The sequence below is a fragment of the Macrosteles quadrilineatus genome, unplaced genomic scaffold (genome assembly GCF_028750875.1).
Source record: "Macrosteles quadrilineatus isolate MER2022 unplaced genomic scaffold, UCM_ALF_1.0 Scaffold_3__2_contigs__length_128488019, whole genome shotgun sequence".
NCBI classification, from domain to species: domain Eukaryota; kingdom Metazoa; phylum Arthropoda; class Insecta; order Hemiptera; family Cicadellidae; genus Macrosteles; species Macrosteles quadrilineatus.
Genome location: NW_026542596.1, coordinates 38,090,234 through 38,112,974, shown reverse-complemented (window position 1 = coordinate 38,112,974; position 22,741 = coordinate 38,090,234). Strand labels below are relative to the sequence as shown.

The following is a 22,741-nucleotide window of genomic DNA, read 5'->3' as shown; positions in this document are numbered from 1 at the left end:
TAATCTTATGGAGAAATAAGAAACTTTAAAGGGCCCCAGGGCCTCACTCTCTCATTATTTCCCTAAAAAGATAGTTTCCTGCACAACTTCACGTTACGCTCTTTCCAATGACACCAAAAACATGACAATCGGTTCAGTAATTTCGGAGGAGTAATTGTCACAAAACATCTGCTTCCGTGTTAAATAAGTACTAGCTGATGTACCCGTGCTTCGCAACGGGAAGATGTACTATATCACCTAATCCAAACACTTGTTAAGTAGTTCGAATTTATAAACGAAAAGCTACTAAATTTATACAAAGAATTATAAAAGACATTGTAGTCCAACTGTTTACATGAAAATACATCAATAACATTATTTTCATAACTTACGGTTATATATAGAATCTTTTTTCCATAGTCAATGACATCGTTTTAGAATAAAGGTTTTCTACATTGTTCGGATTCGAGCAACAGGGACACTACACTACTGACACTAGTACTTATTTAATACGCAAGCAGTTTTTTTGTGACAATTATCCGTGGTCCGGACGATAACGATTAATTTTTGTCCGATTTTGATCAAATTTGGTTTGATGGTGTAAGGCGGGATAAACTTAAATGAGTTTGCGAACCAGCATGATCGGACCATGGGAACGGGGTTTTATGGGGTAAAAATGGGCTTTTTTAACTTTTTACCCTGAAAACACAAAATGTATCAATTTTCCAGGCCTTTTCAAAGAGCTTAAAAAATAATTAGTTTTTGTACGGTGAATGGTTACGGAGAAAATAAAAAAAAATTGTTTCTTTAAAATTCCGATGTTATTCTTACGGAGAATATTGTAAAATGTAGTTGGCGGATTTATTTTTTTCATACTAAGCTATTAATATTTAAAAAAAACACACTTTATTAGTTTCTCTGTAGCAGATAACCTAGGTACTCGTTAAACATAAATATTAATTTAATAGATTAATTGAAAATCAATCCAGGCAAATGGAAATTCGCTTAGTCGGCAGGTCTGCTACAGCGGGGGTAGTTGTAAATTACCGACCGATGGCGGATGCCGTTGAGATTGATAGAAATGCAGAGCAGTTGTATGAATAAAAGTTCAGCTGAAACTTTATGGCAGACAAAAAGACCTGATAAAACATAATCTAACCTCAACGAACTCAAATCAATATCTAACCTAAAAAGCCTAAAAGCAAATAAGCATTATTTATTACAGGAGGTTAGGTTACAATAATATATAGATATATTTTATTAATTAATTTATATTACTATTACATCTGTGTTATGGGTAACAGTAACAGTTATGTATTCGGTTGATTATTGTTGAAAAGGTACGTTCTGTAGATGATTGCAACTTTAATGTTTTCTAAATAGGCTAATCAGAAAATATAGGTAAATTTTAATCAAGATTTTAATTTATTACTACCCTTACATTTCAAGAAAATGTTGTATTTTTATATCTGCTCTTAGGAAGTCCTGTCAAGTAAGAAACGGAAATGAATACACTTTCAGAGGTAAGTAAATGAACAAATATGTAGGCCTAAGTTAGGTGTATGGCTGTGGGGAATGGGAATTTTTGGCCGGGATTTTCTCCCTAATCCTTGTATTTCCCCTTCTTTTGGTGTATGACAGTCCAAACCTCGTAAACTCCCTACTTTGGGGCGAGAAAGGGTACAGTTTCTTACCTGGGCTAGGCTATGCTAATATCGATTGAAACTATCGCATTGAAAATATTGATTAACCCTCCGAGTGTTATGTGTCTTAAAATCGACACATAACACACATTGTGTAGTGTTTTGGGTCGATTTTTCGACTCACAAACACTGTTTTCGGCAAAGGCTCTATGACTGACAAAATCGGATTGAACTGGATCGAGTTAGGTAAGTTATCGTTTTATATGGCAGATTCTAAGCTTTCTCCTGAGGTCTGTCTCTAAGCGCTTTTTTTCTCGAGCCGATCATAATTGTAGCAGACAGCTGACGTGCGTATTTGTAAACAGCTTGGTTAACCTCGCACCGATGACTGATGTGTTTTACTACGTTTATCATTGTTTTAGTGTTAAAAATCAAAAGTAGTGATATACGTGGTGCATTATAAGAAGATTTAAGTGATTTTGAAGGGCTGGTTGATGATCCTGAAGAAGTAGGTAGTGATATTGATGTAAATTATCAGCCAGATTCCTAGCTATGGTTAGGCTATGCATTCTTAGCTAAACGCTATGTAGGCCCTACTGAAATCTGATTTTGCCCATAACTTATTTATTTGCAAATCTACTTCCTTATATTATTATATTTTTGGAATCCTCATACAATTCTGAACAAAGTGGCTATTTTAAAATATTTGTAGACCTATAAATTATAACAATTTATTGAGCTTAAACATAAATTTTTTTCATTTATTTTAGGCTATAATTTTTGAGAAATGTTAACCCCACAAAAAATGTTGAACTTTTTTTGTAATGTTTTATATGTTACATTGAAGCCCATAATTTTCCAAACAAAATGATATATAACTTAAAACAGTATACTTTACATTGTTTTTAAGTTTCTAAGATACATTTTAATAAAACCCTGCGATTGCGCAATAAATGGGGGAACATTAAGACCAAAACTAGAGACACTTGGAGGGTTAACGATCAATATTTTTTAACTATATCATTAATCATAAAATAAAACTGTCATAACCTAACCTAACTAACCAAACTTGCTGGGGATGAAAAAATCGAATGAAGGTTCACTAATCGAATTGACAGTTTCAATCAATATTAATAAACTTAGCATAGCCCAGTTAAGAAACTGTACCCGCGAAGGGTACAATGGAACCATCACCGCCTCCCTACAACCCCCTATTTTACTTTCAAGAGGGCAAATGCCCCCCTGATAAGAACACTTTTTAAATTTTGATAGCTGAGGAATTGTAAATTACATGTAACTTAAGTTAACTATAAGTTAGGTCCTAAGCCCTCTGAGAACAATACTGTCACATTACCGGTAGGCCTACTTCGAACAGTAGCATACAAAACGAGTTTATTACCTTCGCAGGCTTAATTTTCACACAAAGCTGCTTTCAACTTTGTAAGATTTTAGTTTGTTTTAAGTTAGAGCATTTTGCTTTAGGGGTAGGCCTATTTACTTTTAAACAAGGTTAGGCCTATTATAAAAAGTTAAATGCCTTAACTTATTTCTGTTAAAAAGTTATCATTAGCCTAACTTAAGTGCCTTGTTTCATAGAAATTTAAAAATATTCATCGCCTTATTAGGTTTGCCTCTATTTAATTTGATTGCTTGTCAAGAACAAAAGCCTGATGCCCGTTCATTGATTCATACAAGAAGTAGAAGTAACTTAAGTTAAGGATGTGTCTGAGTTTTCTCTGTGAGGGCTTCCAGTTCTTCAATCCTACAATTCTTTTCCATTCCCTCAGTGATTTAAAGTAGCCTACCATAAAAGCAGTGTGAAGGGCATGTTTCCTATGTTTCCATACTTTGAAAATCGGCTCTTTCAATGATTACTTAGAAATGCAGCACAGTGTCAATTCAGTTATCTTTTTAATACTGTATATCAAATTATCCAGGCTCTATCGCTTTTTTCCATTGTAATATTTAAACGCCAACCCAAATTCAAATACGTTGGAAAGTATATTATCGGCTATGAGAGCAGGGAAGCAGCTGGATGTGGCCTTCGTTGACTTTGCTAAGGCTTTTGATAAGGTAGACCACTCCATTCTGATATGTAAACTGAAAGCCTACGGGATTCATGGCTCACTGCTCTCCTGGCTAACTGATTATCTAATGGATCGACGCCTAAGAGTGAAATTGCCTGGTTTGCTCTCCAAAGAGTTTCACCAAGTGTCAGGCGTTCCCCAAGGTTCCTTACTGGGTCCATATTTATTCATTGTCTTCATAAATGACATAGTGTCGAGTTTGCAAGTGGAAGCTCTGCTCTTCGCTGATGATGTCAAAATTTTTACGATGGTCTCCAACCAAGATGATTTTTTACGACTGCAGTCTAGTATTAATTGTATCATGGATTGGTGTAGAACAAACAATATGAAACTAAACTTTTTTAAGTGCTCTGTAATGACCTTCGGCCGTCTACGCTGTCCTCTGCTATTCCAGTACACATTGGAAGGACAACCATTAGAAAGGGTGTTTTCCATCAAGGATTTGGGTGTTACCTTTAGTGCTGATCTATCCTTTCATGAACATGTTTATGATCTCTGCAAACGATCTCACAGGCTATTGGGATACATCTTTAGATCTACTCGTGGAATGACAAGCCCTGTTGTTTTAAAAACACTATATTCTTCCTTTGTACGCCAACTCCTAGAGTATGCCCCAGCCCAGTTTGGTCCCCTTATCAAGTTGGTTTGACTGACGAGCTTGATGCTGTGCAGAGGAAATTCCTAAGGTTGGTGGGAGTACGACAGGGGCTTCGTTGGACGGAGGTTCCACTTGCTGATCTCCAGGCTGACCTCCATCTCCATGATCTTCAAGTCAGACGTGAAGTGGCAGATGTAGTATTTCTCGCCAAGCTGATCAATGGCCTGTTGGACTGCCCAATGCTTCTCACTCAGGTGGACTTCCGCACTCCATCAGTGACCCGATCTCTGGATCTGTTCGGCAGGAGGCATCATGCTCGTGCTTACGACTTTCACAGCCCACTTGCAAGAATGATGAGGCTTGGGAATCGATTCTGCCACACAGTCGACTTTTTCTACGAGAATACTTCCTCTGTTCGTAGAAGAGTTCTCGAAGCCTGTCACACCATTGAACATATATGAAAAGTCTTATTGTTGCTGTTGTTGTTGTCATTTGTTGTTATTTGTTATTTGTTATATTTATTTATATTGTTGGTTATATTTATTTATATTGTTTGTTATATTTATTTATATTGTTTGTTATATTTATTTATACTATCTAGTAAGGAACTTCCATGTGTGCCTGATAGCTTTCTAGAAATTTTTCTTTGTGGTATGTCAATAGTTTATTAATTAGCCACAGTGTTGTTGTTGTTGTTGCATCGTTTGTTATTACTACTATTTATTTGCTTGTTATGTTATGTATTTGTTAGCACTCAGTATCCATTATTTTTTTTAGCATGTAAATAGTACCTAGCCATCTTTCTTGTATTGAAATGTATAATGGTTCTGCCGTTGGAATGAAATAAAATAAAATAAAAAAAATAAAAAATAGTAAATATTTAATTTCAACCAAGTCAGTAAATGTTTGTAGCAAACTGTAAATTGGCAAACTTATTGCCTGTTTATAATTAACATATATGTTCTTCTTCTCACTTTTAATTTCTGACAACAGCTTGAGTTTCATAACAATTTTTGTTTCCCATGTTAATCTTATGGAGAAATACGAAACTTTAACCCTTCACGGACGGGTGACGGATCCGTCTAAGTCTTTGGCGATAAAGGTTGGGTGGCGGATATATCCGCTTATGGATTTTGATGTTCCGGACGGGAAGCGGATATAACCGCCTTCTTATTAAACAGACTGGCAGGTGCTTGAGCAGTAACCAGATATTTCGCGGTACCAAGGCGCCACTTTCCTGCTCTCTCCATGGCTACGCTCTCTCCCACACTCTCCCCTCTCACCCGCGCCTTCCCCTCTCCCGTGTAACCCCCTTCCGCGCACCGCCCACCTCTCCTACGCTCCCCCCTCGTCGTTTTGCGCTCAACACTACATTGTCTTTATTTATTGTTTATATATTGTTCTTTATTTATTGCCTGTGATAGAAAATATTCCCAGCTGTTGTTGGACATTGTTATTTTATTTGTTTATGTTGAACGTTTGTAATCATTATTTCATTCTCTAGATTTAACTCTTACTTATTAATTTCTTTTACTTGAATTGTGTTAAATAAAGCCTACTCATTCAAGGCAAACAATCTTTATTCTTCAACAATTTATTTAACACAATATCAGCAATCATGGAAAAACATTTTGCTCCGGCAAAACTTTCAACAGATCCAAACTCTTCAACAGCAGCAATGGAATGGAATCACTGGCTCAGGACATTTACAAATTTTATTGAAGTGACAGAAGCAAATGAATCTGAGAAATTGAAACTTCTAATCAACTACGTGGTGCCTTCAGTATATACTTATATCAGTGAATGTTTGAATTTTAAAGATGCAATTGGTAATCTTCAAAATCTATATTGTAAGCCAGTGAACGAAGTATTTGCTCGCCATAAGTTATCTACTCGTCAGCAACAACCAGGAGAATCAGTTGACCAATATCTAGAAGCTTTAAAGATACTCAGCAAAGAATGCAATTTTAACCCTCCCAGTGTTACTTGACGAAAATTCGACAAGCAGCACACTTTGTGTAGTGTTACTTGTCGATTTTTCGACACGCAGACATCGTTTACGGCGAAGGCTCTATGACTGACTGAATCGGATTGAACTGGATCGAGTTAGGTATCGTTCTTTCCGTAATATTCTAAGCTTTCTCCAGAGGTCTGTCTCTAAGCGCTATTCATTTTAGTTCCGAAAATATTGTAGCAGACAGCTGACGTGCGTGTATTTGTAAACAGCTAGGTTCCCCCGGACCGATGACTGATGTGTTTTATTACGTTTATCATTGTTTTAGTGTTAAAAATCAAAAGTAGTGATATACGTGGTGCATTATAAGAAGATTTAAGTGGTTTTGAAGTGCTGGTTGATGATCCTGAAGAAGTAGGTAGTGATATTGATGTAAATTATCAGCCAGATTCCTAGCTATGGTTAGGCTATGCATTCTTAGCTAAACGCTATGTACTGAAATCAGTTTTTTGCCCATAACTTATTTATTTGCAAATCTACTTCCTTATATTATTATATATTTGTAATCCTCATAAAATTTAGAACAAAGTGGCTATTTTCAAATATTTATAGGCCTATAATTTATACAATTTCATTGAGCGCGAACTTATTTTTTTTTTTGAAAATTTTCGAAATTATATTTTTTTTACCTAAAAATTTTTTTTTTGAAAAAAATGTTCCTTATGTTTTATATATAATATTGAAGCCCATGATTTTCCAAACAAAATGGTATATGGAACATTAGAATTAACATTGTTTTAAGCTTCTCAGATCCGTTTTAATAAAACCTTGCAAATGCGCCAAAAATAGGTGGACATTAAGGCCTAAACTATGGACACTTGGAGGGTTAAAGCTACTTCTGCAGAAGAAAATAGAGATGACTGCATTAGAGATGCATTCGTAAATGGTCTGATTGCTCCACACATTCGCCAGAGACTGCTAGAGAACTTTAAGCTGCCTCTTTAAGATGCTTATGAACAGGCCCGTTGTTTGGAAAGTGCACAACAACAAGCCCTCCTACATCAACCCAGCTCAAATCTCAATTTAGTTTTAAAACAAGAAAACTCAATCGTTCAAGACGATGACACAAATAATCCAACCATAGCCGCTACTTCTGGGAGTAATAATAGATGTTTCTTCTGTGGATTCAATAGACATCCAAGAAATGACTGTCCCGCAAGAAATTCTTACTGTAAAGGTTGTGGTAAAAAGGGTCACTTTGTTAAGGTATGTAAGTCTTCCTCTCAAATAGATAAATCAAGTTTTGGTCAAAACTCAAAAATTAAACATACAACTTCATCAGTCATAAGCCACATAAGTTGTTCTTCAAGTTATCCCCTAGGTCTTTCAAAAGCTATTGTCCCAGTTAATGTAAATGGTAAAGTAGCTCAAGCCCTAACTGACACTGGTAGTACCACTAGTTTCCTGAGTAGTGACTTAGTAAATCAGCTGAAAATAAAAACCTATCCTTCTAAAATCAGTCAAGTATCAATGGCGGCTTCTGAGTTAACTTCTAAAACTAAAGGTGAATGCAAAGTTAATTTGAAGATTCTTGGTAACTCATACAATAATGTGATTTTGTGCATTTTACCCAACCTCTGTTGTAAAACCCATTACATCATTGGTGGTTATTGTCATTGGTTGTTATTGGTGGTCATGATTTACTCAGTCGTCATTCTAAATTAGAACTCACATTAGGCGGACCCGAATCTCCTCTTGCTATAGTATCTGTAGCTGCTGCAAATGTACCACAAGCTTCACTATTTGAGCATATTTCACATGATTGTCACCCTATTTCTGTGAAATCTCGCCGTCATTCAGTAACAGATTATCAGTTTATTTCAGAAGAAATTCGCTCACTATTGCATGAAGGGGTAATCGAACCAAGTATATCTCCATGGAGAGCTCAAGCTTTTGTTATCAGCTCCGAAAACCATAAGAAGCGTATGGTAATAGACTACTCTAACACTATAAACAGATTTACAAGTCTCGATGCTTATCCAATCCCAAATCTTGAAGAAATTGTCAATAAAGTTGCTAACTATGAAGTGTTTAGTGCCATTGATTTAAAAAGCGCTTACCATCAAATACCAATCAAGGCTGAAGATAAGCCTTTTACAGCTTTTGAAGCATGTGGTCAGCTGTATCAATTTACCAGTATTCCTTTTGGGGTGACAAATGGAGTTGCTGCATTCCAGAGAGTTATTGATAGCATAATCAGGACAGAAAATCTTAATTGTCACAACAACAACATGACAACATGACAACATGACAGGCTACAACTGTAGCCTTTGCTTATTTAGATGACATAACAGTATGTGGTAAAACACAAGAGGAGCCGAGGAGCATGATAGGAACCTAAACAGGCTGATGAACGCTGCTAGCAAGTATAACTTGACTATTAATAAAAATAAATGTTCTTTTTCAATGAAATCTATTAGTCTCCTTGGATATACAATAAGCAACAAAACCATTAAGCCAGATTCTGATCGGCTTTTACCTCTAAAGAACTTCCCTTTGCCCACAAACGCATCATCCCTAAGAAGGGCAGTAGGAATGTTTTCCCATTTCTCAAGATATGTCCCACGATTTTCTGAAAAGATTAAAGTTCTGACAACCAGCTCTTTCCCTTTATCCGCAACGGCTATAAATGCATTTGATGAACTGAAACAAGAGATTGAAAATGCCTCAATGAGTCCCATAAATCCTGATCTAGGCTACCCTTCACTGTTGAGACTGATGCATCTGACACTGTAATAGCAGCAACACTGACACAGGAAGGAAAACTTGTAGCCTTTTTCTTAAGAGCTCTGTCATAGTGAACTAAAGCACAGTTCGGTTGAAAAGGAAGCATATGCAATCGTGGAGTCAGTACGAAAATGGACACACTATTTGCTAGGCAGACATTTCAAACTAATAACAGACCAGAAGTCTGTCTCTTTCATGTTCAACTCTAAGATATCGGGGAAAATTAAGAATGACAAAATCATGAGGTGGAGACTTGAACTATCGAGCTATAGTTATGATATTGTTTGTAGACCTGGTAAACTGAATGTAGCTGCTGACTCTCTATCACGAGTGTGCTCGATGAGCGACAAAATGAACAAACTTCATCAATATCATGAAAGAATGTGTCATCCTGGTGAAACTCGTATGTATCATTGGATAAGGAGCAAAAATTTACCATACTCCCTTGATGAGGTAAGAAGAATGACTGCTTCCTGTAAGGTATGTTCTGAAGTAAAACCAAGATTCTTCAAAAATTATGGAAAATTAATAAAAGCAACATCACCGTTCGAACGTCTTAGCCTGGATTTTAAGGGTCCTCTTCCCTCTTCTACAAGAAATCGGTATATGCTAACAATCATTGATGAGTACTCACGATTTCCATTTGCGTACCCCTGTCCTGATATGTCCTCTTCAACTGTTATTTGCAAACTGAAACAGTTATTTTCATTGTTCGGTACTCCTAGCTACATTCACTCCGATCAGGGATCTTCTTTTCTTTCAAAAGAACTAAAGGAGTTTCTCGCTTTAAACGACATCGCTTCTAGTCGGACTACTGCTTACAACCCTCAGTGTAATGGCCAGGTTGAGAGGTATAATGGTATAATCTGGAGAACAGTAGAACTTGCCCTTAAGAACTATCAACTTGACGTGACAAAGTGGGAATTAGTTCTGGATGAAGCTCTTCACTCTATCTGATCCTTGCTTTGTACTGCCACGAATTGTACGCCACATGAACGAATGTTTGGACATCCCAGAAGATCACAAAATGGTGTTTCCACACCAACCTGGTTGATGACTCCTGGAAAAGTGTTGATGAGACGTCCTATCAAACTCTAAGTAAATCTATATAAATAAGTATCCTTATATATAATACGTGAAGGCGATTTCTACGAAACACTACTCCTCCATTAATAATGGATGGATTTTTACAAACGACGTGTCCAAATAAAGTATTTTTTGTGTAGACGACCCCTTTCACCAATTCCTGTCATAACAATCCTCGGGCTTTGCCCCACAGGCCTTCAAAGTTGGATTTTCTCCCATAAGATTAACATGGGGGAATTTAAATATTTAATTGGAAACTTTGTCCCCACTAATTTGAGAGGACGGCTGGGCGTAGAAACTTGGTAGAGGTGTCCAAAGAAAGGTCTTGATCCGTAGATGAGTTATCAAAAGAAAAACTAAGCAAAATTCCTTAGGGCTCTGACCCAGAAGCCTTTAAAGATCCCTTCACAGAGTTGTTTACATTTTGGCTATATATATGAATAATACTTTTTAATAAAACAGCTGTTCATTTTTAAATTGTATTTCAAACAACACATATTTATTGGGAGTTACTGAATTGTACCAAATAAGTATTTGCAGTGTTATTTTCTGATTTTAAAATTGATTCTCCTCTTTATCATGTCATGTTTTGCAATATAACGTTCCATTACAAAATCAGTGGAAAATCCTTTTATCACAGCAATTCTTAAATTATTTCTTATTGAACTATCTTATATCTCTTGTACGCGTTGGTGTTTGCCTTTTCACCACTTTTGCCTACATTTTATCATATTATTCTACACATATCAAATAATTATGTAGAAATATCTGCTCTTATCGTGTCGAATAAAATCCAAACATAGAAACCTTGCCTAAAATGGTACCCATCTTGAAAAGTTATTTGCACCTGTCTATATTACGAACTTTGGCACACTGTGTTGTAACATTAATGAAAATAACACTACATTCTTGCTGTAAAATATGGTACAAAGAGAAAATACAATTTAAGCAAGACTGTCATGACAGAAAGGTCATATTCCTTTTAAACTAGATCACATCCTTTATAAGATACGTTGATTACCAATATGTAAACGTCAATATATACGTAACAGCCAATTTACAGTATTTTTGCTTTTTGGAAATGTCCCATTGCTATGTTATTTGCATTATTTGTTACCAATGAAGCCGCCAAGACCATATAAATGAGGAGGCCCCTAACAGTTCAAGAATAAAAGCCAACTTCACTTCAAGTATTCCACTACACCTAACATTCCGTAGAGAGATTATTTTGACAACTTTATGTTAATGATAAGGCTGAGACAACTAACTGACACCCCCCATGTCAAGGAATTCCAGCTTTAACAGTAAACCCACAATCAATTTCTCAAAACTATGCTAGAGGGTTCATTCATTGGCACAGAAGTACGATATGAACTGACGCGACGTGACGAAGGAAAAATCAAACTTACACTGTAACGGATATACCTCCCTTTGAAGTTAGAATACGTCTTCCCAAAAAATATTTTCTTTTCAAATTAAATAATATTACACTGATGAAATCACGGAAGTTTTTAACTACGAAAGACCCACCAATACGATTGTAATACTATTTAAAGGTTCTTCCAAAGGAAGAAATATATAACTTACTAATAATATCTCCGATGACGTACGGTATGGGAAATATTTTAATCATTGAATGATCATCCAAATTTGGCCACTAACGCAATTAAAATCACTATTGTTTTTACACTTAATACTCTTTAAACAATGATAAATGCTCAATATATGTATATTTCACCCAATTTATCGCAGTTAGATGAATAAACGTAATCCGTGAAAGTAACCGTCGATTTCGACGGGTTTCACCTAGTAGATATATAATACGTGAAGCCGTTTTTTGTTATCCTTCCTTATTTGTGGACCAATTTCAACGTTTAAGGTGTCAAAAGATTCGTCTCAATATTTAGTTTTGCAATAATGTTTTAGAATTTTAAAATTCCTTCTCTTAAGGACGTGAGGCCCTCTGAAAGGTCGGGTTTTCCCCATAAGAAATACATAGAGTAAATTTAAAAACAAAAAACAGCTGTTTATAAAAAGAAACTCATTAGCTTAATGGGAGTTAAAAATATTAACGTTTGTAATATTCAGTAGGTTAAGACCAAGTTAAACAGTTAATTAGTTTTGTCGGAGAACGGAAAATGCATCAAGTTCAAAGAAGAAATATTGAAAACGACAGGAGGTGACAATTAAGATATCTTATGCATATAAGGAGAGCAGAGAAAGAGAGGCCTGGCCTAACAGATACCCATCCAGATACACATCCACTTGGTGAGCTGAATAATATTTGCCAGTTCTGCTATGCAACTTACTTTGGAAGTGAAAAAGTATACGAAGCACATAGTATTATTGTCAAGGTGGTAAAGTAAACTTGCCCAATGTCAGATCAAATGAATGCATGCAAGAAATGTTTACTTCTGACACTGACAGATCGAAATATTTCCAAACATTTAGTAGAAACCATAATAATGCCTTGACTAAGATAAGTTCAAGTAGTAAGATAATACCAAATCTTGGCGGACCTTATGTTTTTATTGTAAACTTTTGTATTACTCGCTCTACTTAATTGAGAAAAACACAAATGGATTGTTTACTTGTAGGTTATGTTGCCAGTTCCTCGGACAAACTTATTCAAAGTTTGTTGACTTAATTCACCAACACAATCACGACATTTCAAGTAAAAAATAAGAAGTTTCAAAAACTCATTTGCTATTGAAAGTTTTAGTGGCAATATTAGACCAAACACAAGTGAAGGAATTAGTGTTTATGTATTCAATGATCGAGTAGTTACGGTAAAGTTTATTTTTATTATTCAGGACAGGCAAATAATATACGCTGTTCAAAAAGAGAAAATGAAAATTGCTATCCAAATCTTATAGCTACAAGAGTTATCCAACCTATTTCGACAAATGAATCCATACTTTCAAATCTTTGGAACAGGTATGAAGAGAAACTCCACCGAACAACGTGAGCACGTTCTGATGTGGGGTATACTGTGACTGACAGACAACACGATAAAATACGTTAACCAGCTTTCAATAGTGTTGCTGCTTTAGGCTATTCAAAGCAGATTATGGCTGTCCAGTTGGTAACCCAGAGTTTGTGGGTAAAATAATGGAGCACATGAAATGGTTGATATCACCCCACTTTTCAGGATTCTCTACGGGGAAAATTTGTTTGATAAGGGGGATGTCTCAAATCAAAGAAATAAAATGACCCAACTTAAATTACCTAACACAGGTTATCAGTAAGGCAACAGTTTCCTTAAATTCTCAATGCTGGAAAAACTTTGTTGCAACATGTTAGCTCAAATTGAAGCAGATCGTTTAGCATTCATTAGAAGTTATCAGTTAAAAACTTAGAGCAGAAATAATGTAGGTGAACCTTGACGACGCAAATAGAGATATTTAAAATTAGTTTCTAACAAGTGTTTAAACAACTCTAATATGTAACTAGATTACTCAAATTTAAACATAACGTCCTTGGCGTTATGTTTCATACTATGCGGCTCATTGAGTAAGTATAGATTAATTAACATTAAAAAATATCAGTGTAACAAAAGTTTATTATCTGGACACCTTTTCATTACAGCTAGCTGGAGATCAACAATCTGGTGACAAATCCAGAACATTTATCTTCAATGACGAAAACCATACCTTGGGGAACTGCTTAGTGTCAATCATTACACAATAGTAAGTTTATTTTTTTCTACCATTCTTACTAAAAACATATTCTTGTATTCGGGATCGAGCTGGGTTGAAATAAGTAAGTTAGTGACCGGTACATTTTTAATCTGCCTGATGATGAGATTTAAATCTCGAAACCTGGTTGCCATAGATTACTTTTAGGAATACTGACAGACTGGTAACATAAACCATTTAATTCAACAAGTAATCATGGACCACTAATCATAATGACATTAAATTCTCCTTAAATTTGAAAGGTTTGCTCAGAGATGGTATAGTCAGAAGTACGGCTCTCTGACCAGCCCTCCAGCATCCTGTGTAGTGCTGAGCGCACACAATATACTCGATGGTAGAGGCTTTTAGTGTAGTTTTCAACCCTGAAGTAGTTTTCATTATAGTTGCGTGCCTATCATTGTAATATGAGCCCATTTCACATGGACTCCTGATATATTTGCATTTCATATTATGCCTATATTTATGACATATAATGTGATGTAGTGAGGATGTTCTGTTCTGCGGATATACTGTGCCACACCCTGCCGAACAGAAGATGCATCTGAGGATACAGACTAACGGGCCTCCAGCCATTCAAATCCTGCAACGCGGACTGCAGGATCTGGAGAAGAAGTGCGACCAGGTGGCTGCCAATTTTAAGGTTAGTATGTAAATTTTGACAAATATTAGCGGACATCGCATTCCCATAAAGCTAAAGGCAGATTTAGGACTAGTCTTGACTGGGCTGCATAAATCACGTTTACACAACAATGGTCTCTCTGGCAACAGAAAGTTTGTCCACAGAGGATCACGTGATAACAACGCAACAGTAGTAGGCTGTACTAATGGATGTTAGTACAGATTTTTGGTATAAAGTGAATGGTGGGATGGTAAACATGTAAGAGGTTTGAAAACGCATGTTGTTACTTAAAAGCTACATGCTCACGCTCGTGTAGGCACAATTAAAATAAAATCTATTAAGAACTAGATACTAGAGCTCCAATGAATAACCTACTTTAATTGACATACAAATCTGATGGATTAATTCTCTTATGGAAAACTAAGAAGGATCATAGATTAGCAGTTTTAAGTCCCACAAACTAAAATCTTTTTGTTCAAAGTTGTCATTCTTTCATCAACAATCTACCATCATGGTTGGCAACTAACTCGGGTTTTGTTACTATCTCATTTACTTAGGCCTAAATATTCTTGCCAAAAAACATAAAAATGAATAACTTCAATTGGCTTAACATGTTTGTAACAATACTGAAAACTTGGCTCTTACAATAAGTTTGAAAGTCACATTTACCAGTGGGTTGGTAAATTAACCTATTGTTAATTTAAAATGACGGTAAAACTATCGACCTCCAGTCAACGTTCTAAAAAAAAATTATTTTTTTCCAAAATGTTCGTTTTTTAGTGCTGATTCCAAAAATGATATTCATTTTTTGCGGAAAAGTCCCGTTTTCCCGGAAAATGGGAAAAACGGGAAAAATATTTTTTTTCGCCCAAAACCCATGTTGTGGGTACTTAAATTGTGCGGAATTTCCTCCTGAACAAGAATATGTAGGCTAATTTTTATTACGATCGGACTACTACTTTTACTATTAAGTAAAATATCACCGGAAAAGCGGCCGCTGGCTACTTACCCTATATACTGCCGCATAGCGCTAGCATTGCGGGTGACTCTAAGCCATTGTAGAATGCGGGCTTTATTTTGGGTTAGGATTGGTTAGGTTAGGTTAGGTTAAGTTTGGTTAGGTTAGGTTAGTTTAGAATAGGTTAAGTTTGGTTAGGTTAGGTTAGGTTAAGTTTGGTTAGGTTAGGTTGAGTTTGGTTTGGTTAGGTTGGATTAGGTTAGTTTAGGTTAGGTTGAGTTTGGTTAGGTTAGGTTGGTTTAGTTTAGGTTAGTTTAGGTTAGGGTAGGTTAAGTTTGGTTATGTTAGGTTAGTTTAGGTTAGGATAAGTTTGGTTAGGTTAGGTTAGGTTAGTTTATCAATAACATGAGTATTGTAAGAAAACTAACCTAACCTAACCAAACTTAACCTAACCTAAACTAACTTAACCTTACCAAACCTAACTTAAAATAAAGCCAGCATTCCACAATTTTAGGTTCGTTTACTTTCAATACTCATGTTATTGATAAACTAACCTAATCTAACCTAACCAAACCGAACTCAACCTAACCTAACCTAACCAAACTTAACCTAACCTATCCTAACCAAACTTAACCTAACCTAACCAAACTTAACCTAACCTAAACTAACGTAACCTAACCTAAATAACCTAACCTAACCAAACTTAACCAAACCTAACCTAACCTAACCTAACCAATCCTAACCCAAAATAAAGCCCGAATTCTACAATGGCTTAGAGTCACCCGCAATGCTAGCGCTATGCGGCAGTATATAAGTAGCCAGCGGCCGCTTTTCCGGTGATATTTTACTTAATAGTGGTCCGATCGTAATAAAAATTACATATTCTTGTTTAGGAGGAAATTCCGCACAATTTGAGTACCCACAACATGGGTTTTGGGCAAAAAAAGATTTTTCCCGTTTTTCCCATTTTCCGGGAAAACGGGACTTTTCCGCAAAAAATGAATATCATTTTTGGAATGAGCACTAAAAAACGAACATTTTGGAAAAAAATAATTTTTTTTTATAACGTTGACTGGAGGTCGATAGTTTTACCAAAATGACCAGTATGTTAGGAAAAAACATATTTTGAATCCACTGACTTCAAAAGGAATAAAGTTAAGCATTTGTTGGATGGATTCCAATAGGAAAAGTTTCAGAAATATTTTGAATTCACTCACTAAGTATTGCTGCTGTTGTTCCTTCTGATTTTAATACTGCATTCTTACAACTTAGTTCGACACAAGATTTTTTGAAGTTACCTTTTTTCAGTTTCCTTTTGTGACTACAAACAAGATCAAAAACAAAAGGCAACTATTGTAAAAACCCAATAGAAACTACTACTACACAATTAAGATGCTTAACTTTGATAAATTTCAAATTGGTGTTGTTTTTGTTTGTTGGGTTTGAAAGGCAACTGACAAAACAGGTCCTATGGGTTGTAAAAAGTTCTTTCAATTGAGTAACACTTTTAATTTGCACTATTGTTTGTTTCAGACCGCAAGGAGCGAATATATGAGTAAAGAAATGGAGGATGTGGACTGAAATGAACATTTGATGTAAATATTTTTTATAAAATTCTTTTTTAATAACATAAGGTTTTTATACCTCCTAATCCTGATAGAATTGAGAATTGTAAACCAAGAATTTATGACTTCAATACTTAGAAAATTACAGAAAAGGAAAAGGAACGAAAAAAATTTACTTATCTGTTAAGGATAATTTACAATTACGATTGAGATTTGACTTCCATTAGGCTGTGTTTACTTTGGTTGGGCAAGTAAAATGATGGCACCCGCTTGGCCAAGCTTGCCATTTGAAACAAAATTGTAGCAGATTACTGGAAACCTGTGGCGACTTGTCCATTCATGGTTACAGTGCTCGCCACTAGCAAGCACACACAGGGACAAGCTTGCGCTTCTCCAATCAGGAAACAAAAAAAAATTGTTTCTAGAAGCAAGTGTGCCTCAGTTTGCTGTGGTTCACTGACACAGTAGCATCGGTTGTGTAAAACTGTTGTATTAAGGTTTTAGTTGTTCAACATGGATACTGAGCTTTTTTTGTCACAAAAGGAAAAATGTTGAAACTTAAAAACGGTCTTTATTCAAACAATTTATTCCATTTTAAATAGTGCTTTACAAGCTAAACATTGTGTAACATTTGCATAGAGAAGAAAACTGAGGACAATATGACAATAGACAAAAGACAATATGAAACAATTTACCAACTAATAAGGTCAATTTGATTAACATTGGTTATCTATTGCTTTGTAACACTGCTGCCTAATTATTCTTGGTAAAACAATTGCAAAAGTAACAATTCACAAGCTCATTTAAATATAAGGTAGGCTACTTATCATTTTACATACATTTCATTTTAACAAGTACAATACACAAACTCAGTTAACAACCATTGATAAACATTTGGTTTTTTAAATTGGGTATGTATTATCAAAATATTTTTTTCTTATTCTGTAGGTATTAGTAGCAAAAGTTCATGACATTTTTCAAACAAATCTTAAATCTACATTTAAATTAGTTTTAGTAGGTACATTATTTACTACAGTAGGCCTACCTTTCTTTCTGTTAAATAAAATCATTACGATTCATTTATGTTCCTAGCCAGTGGGGAAAAGAAAGCCTCGGTCCTACCCATCAAAATCTTCAAGTTTTTTAAAAATTTACTTATAATTTAATGTAATCCCATCCTTTTCCGAGGCTTGGTAACTACGTTTCGTAACTGGTATGTTTTCCGGTGCGGGTTGTTGGCCCAAAGCCCAACCCTTACAAGCCCTTGGAGGACCAGGCTCAAGTTGCCTGCCTTTCGCCTACCTCATAAGTTCTAAGCCAACCTAGGATGCGTTTCCTACCCTGCACTACGGGGAAGCATCAGACAACTCTTGCTAACACCTTGGATTGCACTACTGGGACTGACAGTGTTAGCGTTTTCCCTTGATGTTAGCCATCGGCATGTGCTAAGAAGAGAGAAAGGAACAAGACTGTATGAAGTTTGGAGAGCCACTGATTAAATGAGGGAATAAAATACATAAAATACTTGATTAATAATTGATGTAAAAAGGAAAGATATTAAAACATTTACACTTCAAACTGTGAACATATTAGGACAACATAATAATAATCACAAGCAACTGATATTAAAAGTAAAAGACACATTAAATACCCCCGCCGCAGCAAACCTGCAGACTAAGCGAATTTCAACTTGTCTGATTACATTTTTACTAAAATATTTCCATAAATAAGACATATTTATTCCCAATTTAAATAACATTAGATTAACAAGTGCTTAGGTTTGCTGCTACGGGGAAGGTAAAAAGTGTTTTTTGACCATATGTCAATAGTATAGGATGAAATAAATACATTTGCCAAATTTTATCAATATATATCCATAAACAAGTAAACTACAACAGTTTTAATTTTCTCCATAAGAATAACATGGGAATTTTAAATTACACTTTTTTTTATTTTCTCCGTGACCGTTAGGCATACAACAGCGCTTCAATATACTAAATTATTTATTTTTTTAAGCTCTACAAAATGGTTCAGAAAGAAATTGAAAATTTTTTTGTTTTTAGGGTAAAAAATGGGAAAAACCCATTTTTACCCCATAAAACCCCCCATAAACCCCTGTTCCCATGGTCCGATTATGCTGGTTCGCGAACTCGTTCAAATAAACGTAGGTTTACACGTTTGTACCAAATTTCATCAAAATCGGATCATTTTTGCTCGAGTTATCGCGCTAACGGACACATATATAAATATATATATATATATATGAATTTGAACGGATGGTGTTTTTGGTCTCTGGGGACCTCAAAACGAAAAAGTAAATCGGTCCCGGGTCTAGGTCTTACCATGAGACCTACGGTAATAGCTTATTCCCTATATGAGAAATTCGCTAAAAAAGATATTTGATTATATAGCACTAAGCAAAGCAATACTACCTATATAAAATCCTCAACATTCCCCCTTAATCAAACATCTTTTTTTTATTTAATCTGAGCCTTTAAGTCCCAAGTCCGTCACAAAGTTATTAAATTTTTCACGTGACAAAGGTTTGGTTAAAATATCAGCTGTCATATTTTCAGTTGGCAAATACTTAATTTAAATGCACTTCTTAACCATATTCTTGACCTTTAGCAACAAGACGTGCTTTGAACTTCTCACGATCACCATCTACATTTTTCCTAGTTTTATAAACCCACTTGCGTTTAACCACATTTTCATTCTTCGGACGATCAACCAACTCCCAAACATTGTTCTTAATTAGATAATTATACTCTTTATCCATTTCATTCATCCATTCTTCTTTGAAATTGTTTTCAATTGCCTCATTGAAAGTGTGTGGTTCTGCGAAAACATCAACAGCTTGATATGAAACAAAGTCGTTCATCCATAATGGTTTTCTGCGATCACGTTCAGGTCTTTTATCTTCAATCAAAGAATTTCCTTTTTCCAAAACTTGCTGTTCTAGATAAGTATTTTCATTTTACTGAAACTTCCTGTTCACTTTCACTGTTAGAATGAACAAGATTTTCTTCGTTGTCAACAGATGTTATATCATTGTTTGGTTCTTCCACAAGTTCAGTTGTGCTTCTGTTTATAACAGTATATTCAACTTGTTGACTTTTATTTTTCAGGTAATCATTAACATCAGAGGTATGCGATTGGTCTTCTACAAAAACAACATCACGTGCTTTTATTATAGAATAAGGTTTCTTAGGATCAATTAGTCTGTAGCCTTTGGAATGTTCACAATATCCAACCATTACAAGGCTTTGCTTTTGTGTCAAGTTCCTTTCTGTAACATTTGGGAATATGAATATAAGCTTTACAGCCAAAAACCCGTAAGTGACTTAGAACAACCTTTGAACCAGTCCAAACTTCCTCTGGTGTTGCATCCTTTAAAGCTGCTGTAGGACTATGATTCTTCAAATAGATAGCTGTGTTTATAGCTTCTCCCCAATATCGTTTTCCTAAACCTGAATCTTGAAGTAAACATCTTGTCTTTTCAACTAGTGTTCGGTTAACACGTTCACTTACACCATTTTGCTCTGGATTGTGGGGTATAGTGGTCTCATGAATAATGCCATTTAAACGTAGAAAATCTGCAAATTGTTTGTTAACATACTCACCCTTGCCATTATCAGTTCTCAAGCGCTTAATTTTTCAACATCCATTTTGAAGTCTGGTTAGACTTAACCATAATTTCTTTATTTAAGTCATATGTTTTCTAATTATTAAAATGTTAGTGTTTACTTTCAAGAATGTAAATAAATAATGAGTTGAGTGAGTAAATGAATGAGAAAACCATGTCCACTTTTCTGAGTAAATATCTATAATTTCTGTATGGTCCTTCTACGCCACGCGATATGAGCCAGCAAAGAGTAACAACATTATTAAAACAGAGGAGTACAGTGAAATCATCCCTTACCAGAATCAATACCTACCTAGAAAATGTGAGTATTACCAGTACAGATAGGGCAAACCTGATTGTAAGGCAAGAAAAGCTTGATAAACTATTTGATCAGTATCTTCAAATTCATGAAGAAATTAGCAGTATAGATGAGGAACAAGCTAATGATGACATTTTAGGAGCTTTCGAAAATGATTATTTTGCAACTAAAGCTAAATTATTAAATTTACTAAGTGAATATCAAACTAATGTCCCTAATCTAGTTCCTGTTCCTTCGGTTAATTCTATTCAACAAAGTGTTTCAGTTGACCCTATTTCTCAAGTCAAATTACCTAATTTACATCTACCATCATTTAATGGGAATATTGAGGAATGGCCTTCATTCAGCGAGTTATTTATATCTATTGTCCATGACAACCAGTCGCTTCCAAACATCCAAAAGCTATTTTATCTAAAATCTTGTCTAAAAGGGGAGGCACACCAACTATTGCAGTCACTTCCGTCTACAGATCAAAACTATTTTGAGGCCTGGGACATTCTAAAGCTCAGGTATGACAACAAAAGGCTGATTGTAAATTCTCACCTAAAAGGATTATTCAGTCAAGTACCTTTACAAAATGAGTCTTCACAAGGACTTAGAAAATTAGTTGATGAATCTGAAACCCATATTAGGGCTCTAAAGTCGTTAGGTGAAAATGTAGGTGAATGGAATAGCATACTTGTGTACATTCTAACTAGCAAATTAGATAGTGAGACTAGAAAACAATGGGAAATGTCGTTAACTACACAGGATAGTCCTAATTTTGAGCAGCTAAAATCGTTTCTTATCCAAAGAACTAATGCCTTGGCATCCTCAAGCATATCTAAGACATCTGCATCTAACATTAGTCATTCTAATAATAGAGGTATTCAAAGTAAAGGGTCGTTTAACCAAGCAAGGGGAAAGTCTTCTTTTACTCATGTTTGTGTAATCTGTGAAAAACCTAATCATGCAATTTATCAGTGTGACGAATTTAGTAGCATGAGTGTATCTGACAGAATAGATCTTGTCAAAAAGCGTAAATTATGTTTTAATTGTTTAAAACCCAATCATTCTGCTACTGATTGCAATGGTTCTACTTGCAAACTGTGTAACCGAAACCATCACACAATGATTCATATTGAATTGAAAAAGGAAAACGGCAAAGCATGTGACAAGAATAAAGTAACATCTAACTCTGCTAGTCATAATGCGTCTGAACAAGGGTTTGCATCTAAATCTGTTGATTTAAGTAATGCAGAGGACCCAATATCATCATCACAAGTTTTGCTGTCGACTGCTATAGTCCTAATCGAGAATTGTAAAGGAGAACGTGTAAGAGTGCGTGCACTACTTGATTCAGGTGCACAATCTAACTTTATAACTAAGTCATGCGCTGATCGACTTGGCTTAAAACTATTAAACTCTTCAATAACTATTAATGGTATAGGGCAATCGAAAACAAGAGCATCAAAACGAGTATCATTAAATCTTTTTTCAAGAGTTAGCGAGTATTTTACCAACATTTCAGCAGTAGTTTTGCCAACCATCTCCACTAAACTACCTGCTGAGACTATTAACCACACCAACTGGTCTCATCACTTCTCTACACTTGTCCTGGCAGACCCGGAGTTCTACAAACCAGGTGAAGTCGATCTGCTATTGGGAGCAGAAGTTTACTTCGACCTTATCATTGAAGGAAAGATATCAGGTACCAAACAAACACCTTCTCTTCACAATAGTGTTTTGGGCTGGATTATTGCTGGCAGGTGTGGGCAGTGCCTAAATGAGACTGAGTCAACTTGCAATTTGACTATTGAGAGTCAACTTAAGCGATTCTGGGA

General features: G+C 35.4%; 1 protein-coding gene across 1 annotated transcript; it reads left to right on the top strand.

Annotated features, from left to right (window-relative positions):
• Window positions 1-1,240: 1,240 nt before the first annotated feature.
• LOC128990720 (probable DNA-directed RNA polymerases I and III subunit RPAC2) lies at window positions 1,241-17,042 on the top strand. Its single transcript, XM_054413255.1, has 4 exons — window positions 1,241-1,502; window positions 13,723-13,823; window positions 14,316-14,472; window positions 16,943-17,042. The coding sequence occupies exons 1-4, from the start codon at window positions 1,485-1,487 to the stop codon at window positions 16,988-16,990; spliced, it is 324 nt and encodes a 107-aa protein (XP_054269230.1). The 5' UTR covers window positions 1,241-1,484; the 3' UTR covers window positions 16,991-17,042.
• Window positions 17,043-22,741: the final 5,699 nt, after the last annotated feature.

Excerpts from the sequence above, each read along its gene's own strand:
- LOC128990720 (XM_054413255.1), top strand. Across the intron at positions 13,824-14,315 it reads GTGTCAATCATTACACAATA|TGAGGATGTTCTGTTCTGCG; the intron begins GTAAGTTTATTT and ends AATGTGATGTAG. Across the intron at positions 14,473-16,942 it reads AGGTGGCTGCCAATTTTAAG|ACCGCAAGGAGCGAATATAT; the intron begins GTTAGTATGTAA and ends TGTTTGTTTCAG.